Source organism: Bombus terrestris, chromosome 3 (assembly GCF_910591885.1).
Source record: "Bombus terrestris chromosome 3, iyBomTerr1.2, whole genome shotgun sequence".
Lineage (NCBI taxonomy): Eukaryota > Metazoa > Arthropoda > Insecta > Hymenoptera > Apidae > Bombus > Bombus terrestris.
The window spans coordinates 18,245,196-18,253,769 of NC_063271.1; the positions used below are offsets into that span (position 1 = coordinate 18,245,196).

Below are 8,574 nucleotides of genomic sequence, written 5' to 3' on the forward strand. Positions count from 1 at the left end.
TGAAATTAAAAACTATGCCTTTTAATCCAATTAGAAAAATACTATATTTACAGTAATTCGATACTCGGATAGAAGTAACATAAAAATTGTTCGATTTGCACGTGAAACGTGGATAGAAAAATGCAATCTGCCCTGCTTCCGAATGGAATTCCGAAACGGATTGCAAAGATATCACAGTTGCACACAGAGCAAAAGCATTCTCTTCAGCGTGGCTCTTTTCCACATTACGCCAAACTTGACAAGCTACGGAAATCTGCGTTATTTGTATGTTGTTCGTTTCACTTTGTTTCGAGTTTCGTCCGGTCGCTAACGGGTTACGCATTCGACATAGAATGATTTTTCTCCAACATCTTAACAGGCCTTGGATGGAAGAAAGACAGGCAAAAGCAGACTAAACAAAGAAGGTGAGCGAGTTAGAAAATAGTGACATATGTATGTAGCGTTGCTTTCGATTCCCGTACTCACTTACCGAGTAATAAACAACCCATTCCCATGAACCCGACCAAACACTCCACGTCCAATAATGCGGAGAAAATAAAATTTCCCAAAACAGCTGCTATGTTCCCAACGGTGACGAGCACGTTCAAACTGGTGGACCTGGATTAAAAAACGGCTGGTTACTCGCGATCGAACGTCGCATGTTCGTAGTATGTATTTACGCGTTCGGGCGAACATAAGTTTCGCGACTTTAGACGGAAAGAGAAACGAATCACGTTATAAGGAAGATATACACGTTCGTCTGATTATTTGCGACACAAGCATTACCTTAATGGAATAGGAATAATGTCGATGTTCATGGCGGTAACGATATTACCCGTTATCCTTGTCGTCACGATTATAGCGGCTGCCAGTGTCAGCATATAGGGAGTTGATTGCGCCCAGTTTATTCCAAAACTGCTTATCACCGATATAAAGAAAGCGGCAACTACAACAGGAACGATTGGTCATCCGACGAGCGCAGGATCCTCTTGTATCGCGGAAATTTGCGACGTCCGAGTTAGACTATAGTTACGGTGGATGCGTTCTGACGAACACGTTAAAACAATCGGACGCGTATAAATTGTAGCGAATATATGTTGTTCGTTGTCAGATGTTTCATTCGTTATTATCATACATTTGTAACCATAGCCTAACGAGTAATCAATCATTAGCGAAAGAACGGTTCTTACGCATTATTGTTTTCTTTCTAAACTTTGAAGTGTATACCATGCCAGCGAGAAACGAAAACACGACTGCCGAGACTGCGATAATGGAGGAATTTTGGTATACCACCGCTTTGATTTTCCACTGAAAAGTAAATGCGAGAGAAAGAGAATTAAGAAGAATTTCTGACGATTCCAGTGTTGGGAAACGATCGCGGGTTAACGAGCGTTGGTCACGCACTTCCTCACCGTTATGCAAATGTTGTTGAAATCTGGGTAGTCTAAATAATCTCTGGCTGGAATCGACATTCGACGATCCAACATTTCGCGTATGGTTGGCGCTCGGTCCTCGGTCCACCTCTCGTAGTCGAAATTATTCAGAATGGTGAAGAGATGCGGCACCCAAAGTCTCATCGTGTTAAATCTGCGTTTAATAGACCGTCGAATCAGGATTTCGTAACATTCATTTTGGAACTGAAGAACTTACCCCAGCATGCTACCGAATTGGAGAAAATTTAGAAACATAAAGGCTCGCAGATACGGAGAAGAGAATAAAAGTTTTGTGTTGTAATAGGCGAGTCGTATTTTTTCGGAATTCGTTTTAAATACGGAGCCCTGCGACGATGGCCATACGAGTAGCGTTTTAATCTGAAATGGAAAACAGGAAGCAACGATGCAAGCAATGGTTAAGATTCCAGAGTAAATTATCACCCAGGTATCCGCACTGTATCTTTACATTGCGTCTTATAACCATAAAGTCCTCTAAAATCGTACAATTTTTATGGTTAAGCGATTAGAAACAAATTATACCATATTTGAAACTTCGAAAAGGATAGACGATATTCATCGAAGAAGGAAGAAACGGTCTGCTTGTGAGACGCAGTCTGCTTGTATACTACTTAGTAACGTAAAAATGTTATAATACGAGAAATGACGTATCTCGCGTACGTATCCGAATTCTTGCGACGCGATTAGGTAAAATGGGAAAGATTCGAAAGATTTGAATCTCACCGGAAATGTGTCGGCTGGTTTCCTTCTGTTAATGGAGTACATTTTTTTAAGCAGCCTCAGAGCTTCGTCGAGTTTACCGTTCTCTACGAGGAACTTGGGACTCTGAGGCAACATGCTAGCTGTTACGAGACCGAGAACTGGTACAATCGTGCAGACCAACAAATAAATCCGCCAAGCGGTGTATCGTTGATTGAACACGTTGATGGTCAACGGCAGAGGAGTGATGAGAAAAGCGAGGACTGAAAAGAAACGGTCGTTTGATCGATGACAGGATCGAGATGGGACGAAAGAAGTAGGAAACTCGGGACATGTAGTACACGCATGGCTTACCTGCTGGGATAATGATCGCTACGTTCATAGCGAGGTTTCCCCATCTGGTGAAACTGGCCTTGTAGCTTGGGGAGTGAAATTCAGAAAGATACGTGGCAACCATCGAGAACGGTCCTCCCGCGCTGAAATTCGTACTCTTCGAGTGAATGTACCGAAACGATGTGCCACACGTGCGTCACGGCACACGTGTCGAGTATCGGATATCACAGGATTGTAGAACTGACCAGGGATGATACTCACAGAACACCGTTGAAGAATTTGATGACCAGAAACCCGTAGTAAGAATCGATAGCGGTAGCGAGTAAGTTTAGAATGCAATCCACTAGGAGGCCGAAGATGAACAAATTTCTCATTCCGACATGCGGTGTTATGTGGTCCCAGAGGAAACTGGTCAACGCCATACCTGTGTGCGTTCGAGATCACGTGAATCATGGTATAATAGTATCACGGTAAGTAAGTAGCTCCCGATGAGATCGAGATTACCTAGGAACGGGAACCCGCAAAGAACACCTTTGTCAAAGAAAGTGAGCCTGAGATCGCACTCGGCGGAAGCTATGATGAAGGCGGTCGTGGTGGTATCGAAGATGCCGGTCCACGCGACTGGCAGAGCCGCGAGAAACAGCATCACGTTGAATATACCATAGCCTGTGAACGAGAGGGAAGGAAAGGTACACATATTGGGGTGAAAGACATTTTGAGCCGCGAATCTGTCGCGACCATCGGCACGAGTCCTCTAACCTGTTGCCAATATAGCTTTGTCGACGTCCCCTGTCTCATCCGCGTCATCGGTTCTCACTGAAAATCACGAGAAGCTTGTCGGAAGAGCGAACACGCAGAGCAACGCGTTGCGCAACACGAAAAACGATTGTATAAGCCGAATCCCGTCAAAATCCTTACCGGTTATCGTCGATATTTTCCCATTGCTTCCACTATTCGTCACCATTTCTTCAATCTTACTGCGCGTCCAAAGTAAAAAAGGCGGAAGGTCGTGGCGACTCGAGAACCGAGAACCGAGAATCGCGCAAACCGAATCTCGCCGAATTAGACGAATCGAAAACCACCAATCCAACTTTTACGCTCGATCGTCGCGTTTATGGATTTATTGTCGAATCGAACAACTTCCAGTCAGGTGTGTAAACGTTTGCACGAATATCACGAAAACCAACGAACTCTGTACAACGACTCTCCTCCGATAGAATCCACAGCACTCTGAACTAGTAAGCGCTTCGTTTACTGGCGAGCATCCCGTTCGCAACGGTGTAACTTGCCAATTAAAACGGGTCAAACGATTCAATTGTTATGGTCCGCTCTCTCGGTCGACGAGTCCTCGTTTAGCGTCGCGTTAAATCGTCCTCCGATATCGCCGATAGACCATAACGATATCCGCGATGATAATGATGACCGTACTGCAGCAGTAGCGACGGCTGTTTGACGGTAGAGGCGGCGGCAGCGGTAATGCTTACGAGATTAACTGGCGAATTCGCGTCGCGGATTTTTGCACAAAAACTAAGTTTAGCCGTGATGGTGACGCTAGACGTAAGTAAGAGCAAGCGTCGACGGTAAGGAATGGGAGAGCGTCGCACTGGGGACGAGCGCTCCTCCCGATCTGAATCGATCGAAGACGATCTTCGACCCTTCGATCCGATGATATTCTGTGATAAGATAACCGCACGTGCCAGTAATAACTTATTCTCCAAATACACGACGGCGTGCTTCCAACGTTATCAAGTAAGAAGATACCATTTCCCGAAAAAAAGTCCGACACGAAGGAAACGCGTGTGACAACACGGAATCGGGGAAAACAGAACTAGTTCGCTCGATCGAATCTTGATTCTTTCGACTAATCGATCGATCGTTGAGTCGCGAGAAAAAGAACGCCCAACAAGTTCTCTCGCCTTGCTCTCCCATGATCGACTCGATCCTCGAGATTATTCCGATTACCATTGCAAATGCACGCCAGTCGTTTCGAATATACGTTCTACGTCAATCTTGCGATCTATCGTCAAGTTATGATTTTCTCATTAGATGTGAAAGTCTCGCGAAAGAACTGGCAACGACGGATCGCTTGGCTCGATCGAGGGGGTTACTCGTTTGTTTGTTTAAACACCGTGATTCTTATATTGGGACAGTTTGTTCACTAGCTCAATAGCGACGCGTACATCGTTGATGCGATTTGGTCGCGTCTGCGTTGCGCAAAGTTTTGCCAGAGACCTCGAATTTATATGTCGTCGCATCACGCGAGAATTCTTCGTACGTAATCGTGATTGCCGAAATTATTCCTGATGTGAGATATTCACAGTTGTGCTATAGCATAAGCGCGCTATCTGTTGCGCGTTGCGAGCTGCGTCTCGTGCGTATCGTAACCGACAAAGCTGTTCTCCCACTTTACGAGACAGTCTTCACGGTCGCGTGACAGGCTTGTGATCAAAGCGCGTCATAATTGCCGTTGAAATCTAGCAGCGCGTGATCGATCCGCGTTAACACGTATAGAACGTATCGAAAAATGATTCTCGCGAAGCTACAGAGCCAGCGAGTTGACCGAATTGGTCGATCGATCTTTTCGGACGAGAAGCCAAGGATTTTCATCGTGTTCTTAGAACGAGTTAAAACGTGATCGTACACTCGAATCAACTAACTATACATACGTATATTCGAGGCGCTTGCTTCTCAGTATACGCAAATACGAAATCTTCGAGGTTCCCTGGTGTCGCGTCCAAAGCTAATGGCACAAAGATAATCCCTTTGGGTAACCCTCTTGGTTCTCGTCTGCTCGTCCCGTTAGTTTCGAAGGTCTTCAAAGCACTAGGTAATTCGCTCCCTCGTTTCCTCCTTGACGAACTCTATGATTCCCGAGATTACGCGCGTTTCTTTCTCCTTCCGATATATCGCGGTTTCCTTGTCCCTTCATTTTCGCGAAATTAACATCCACGAGAGGAGAAAGAAAATCGTGGTTGTGCACGGCCGTAGCTACGTGCAAGCAGAGTAACGTTATTTATTCAGTCCACGTACACTCTTAAAGATAAGGACGCCTAAGCAATAATACCAACAATGGTAACCGACTCTTCGCGGAACGATCGTGTTTCCCTCCCGTTTCCTTCTCATTTTGCGAAAATTTATATCGCTTGGGATCAGTTCTCGCTCTCATCTTATTATACTCGTAGGCCAGTGTACACGCATTTGGTCGAAAGTTTTCTTTTTTAACATGGAAAGCGTTCGAGTTGGGAATTTTTTGAAACGACCGTTCTGTTAGATTGGCGATTCTCTTTGATACAACGAAGAGAAATATTAACGTTCGAGAGTTTACTATTCGATTTTTACTAGTCCGTCAAAGCAAAACACCATGGAGCAACGCTCGAAATTCGCGTTTCCAATGTCTGTCTTTCGATTCGTGTTTGCAACACGGATCGCTAGGCAAAGTTCCACGACTACTTTTGGTCTTTCCTTATTTTTTCGTCTGGTTTGTCGGTAAAAGCTTTCTCGCTCTTAATGCAATTCAAAATTGGACCATGCCACAGGAGGGTGAGAAGTTGAAGTATCGTTCAAGAATATTTCAGAGACGAGATTGCGATAAAAAGGGCGGGAAGAGCGGAGCTTTCTCGTCGCTTTGTTTCCCGCCGGCAGCGTTAATTAAATTACGCCGAGAAAAAAGAAGAGAAGAAAAAAGAAAGAGTAGAAGAGAGCAAAGTTTAAAACTGGCGTTTTCCTAACCTCGTCCAAACTCGAACATTGCCTCTTCGTTTCGACATTTCGAGGCAGTTTTTTCAGCCACTAACGAAAATTCCGCATCGATGGCTGTTATCCGGCGAATATATCGGTCACGTGGTATGTAAACTCGACGTCACGGATAAACCATAAATGCGTCCACATTTGCCGTTGCTTCCGCGAAGATCGTTGTTCAAGAATCGTTGGACTCGTACGTGTCTTTCAAACCGCGCTGCTCTTGAACGCGCTACCTGCCGTTTGCATATTTTACGAACCAACCAGATAGTTTCTGTATCTTCCCATCTCTTCCTATTTTGCACGACTTTCGCTTTATTTCCTTTCTTATTATTTTTTATCGCCGATACAGTCGACTTTGGCGAATTAGTCGAAAGTGTATGGAAAGCTTAAAACCATGTTTCTAAAATATCTTTGATATTCGAATAAAAAAGCGAATAAAAGATAGCAGATTGATCGTATTCGAAATGTATTTATTCTAATGCCGAACCTTATAATTACACGAACCTACAATTAAGGGAACTTTGTCGAAAATGAACACGGAATTTGGCACCAAGTGTACTCGATTGGAAAGGAATTTGAAAAAGAACGCCAAAATATTTCGTAGAGGTATTATTGTTACGTCCGGCGACTCTTTACGGTCGAGGCGGCCACTAGCCGTCCACATAGAATTAAGCGGACCCCAATAATCCTAAGGAACTGTCATAAAACGAAGCTTCTCGATTTACTTCAAGGCCGTTAATTGGCATAAAACACCTTCTAGTCAAGAGGTTCCTTATGATTATTGCTTCATCAGGTGAAAAAGTGGGGAAACGTGGGTTTTCCCATTTTTCCCGGGATTCCACCCGCAAGCGACCAGTGGTGGTGCGACCACTACCCAGCAAGAGTTTTCTTTTGCGACAACATCGTCACCGAATTTCATTGGATCAACGACTTTATATCAGTCAACATCTCGGCACTGGTTTATATCTACTTTAAATCAGGCATCTCTCTAACTTACACATTCGCACCGAGCGTAAGCATCTTGTCTACAAGTTGTTGGAAATACATAATATCTTTGAACTGTTAATCAATGTTATATTAATTCAACCACTTCTATTATCCTAAACGAGATAGGGAATTTATCAGTTTCGTGACATCGATTGTATAATCGTAACGGGAATTTACGACTACGCTTCCTCGCAATCGCGTCTCTCCGCGAACGGTCGAGAAACAATTATATATGTATTAGTATCGGCTTAAGCAGGGAAGATAACCACATTGCTCTTAATGCCTAATTGTGGAAGATATTTTTAGCAAAATGATGAATAGTATGTCTTTCCATCTTCGTGGTTACTGGAAGATGAATTAATCTTCGCACACTGAGTTTACGGAAACCAAACGATGACCGGACGTAGATCGATAATTTCGTGAAAATCAGATTGACGATCTGGAAAGGAAGCGAAATCGAGATGGTGCAGATCAAGGGCAAGTAGATCGACCAGTTGCGAGCAGTTTCGTATCGTGAAGAAACGAGAGTTCGATAGATACCCTTCGCCGTTACGTGGGTTTAAGTTTCAGGGAATTTTCGGGCGCGCTTCATTTTCGTACTTGCGATTAATCGTCGAGAAGTTCTGCTCTTTCGCAGACCTGGCTGTTACTCGACCATCTCGGCTTTTCGAAAACGGCACGATAAACATTTAGATGCCGATCGTTCTAGCGGTCTCGCCGATAAGTTTCACGAGTATCGGTCTTGCCTAGCTAAAATATCTAAAACCACGTGGCTCGCAGGGGATGTCGATCGATTTTGCAGATTTTACCGGAGCAGAGGAGAGTTCGATACAGTTACGTTTTGCTCGTTTTCGATTCGTGTCACTCGGAAGAGAAACGCTTGCTATGAGAGCGAGTATTGGGGGCGGGAATGGGTTGTGTATCGTGAGACGTTGCGAGGCGATGCGGTGAGGGTGGCGCGATACAATCCGATACAATTGGAACGGCGAGAGAAAGCTAGAGAGAGGAGAAAGGGAGAGACTAAACTGTCGGCAGACCGTATTTATTCTTGTTGCTTGCAACACGCGGGTTACATTGTACTCTCTAGCTAACTTTCCTAACGATCTCGTGGTTCTGCTCGTGTTTTCCTTAAATACGACGAAACTCTGAGATAAGCCGAAACCAGTTAAACCTAAGCGTTTCCTTCCCTCCTTTGTTGCCGCTCGGCAGTCGTTTAATGCTTGCGAGAAAACGAAAGGGTTCAAGAAAGAGAACGGGATCTTCGCTTCTGGAAATTCGCTCGCCGAAAGGGAACGATGAATAGGACGAGAAAGGAATAGAAACGCGACTAAACAACGAGAGGGGCAGTTTGCGAACTTTTGGTTTCCCGTAAATTCTTTCGGTC

The 8,574-nt window shown here is 44.5% G+C and overlaps 1 protein-coding gene across 1 annotated transcript; it reads right to left on the reverse strand.

Moving 5' to 3' along the window:
• LOC100643960 (synaptic vesicle glycoprotein 2A) lies at positions 1–4,219 on the reverse strand. The gene is made up of 12 exons (XM_003402772.4): positions 3,381–4,219; positions 3,222–3,278; positions 2,967–3,128; positions 2,724–2,886; positions 2,484–2,605; positions 2,154–2,392; positions 1,630–1,790; positions 1,392–1,566; positions 1,170–1,287; positions 766–925; positions 470–597; positions 1–391 (listed from the first exon to the last, which is right to left on the reverse strand). Exons 1-12 carry the CDS (start codon positions 3,424–3,426, stop codon positions 315–317), a joined length of 1,608 nt encoding a protein of 535 aa, XP_003402820.1. The 5' UTR covers positions 3,427–4,219; the 3' UTR covers positions 1–314.
• Between the last annotated feature and the right edge of the window lie 4,355 nt (positions 4,220–8,574).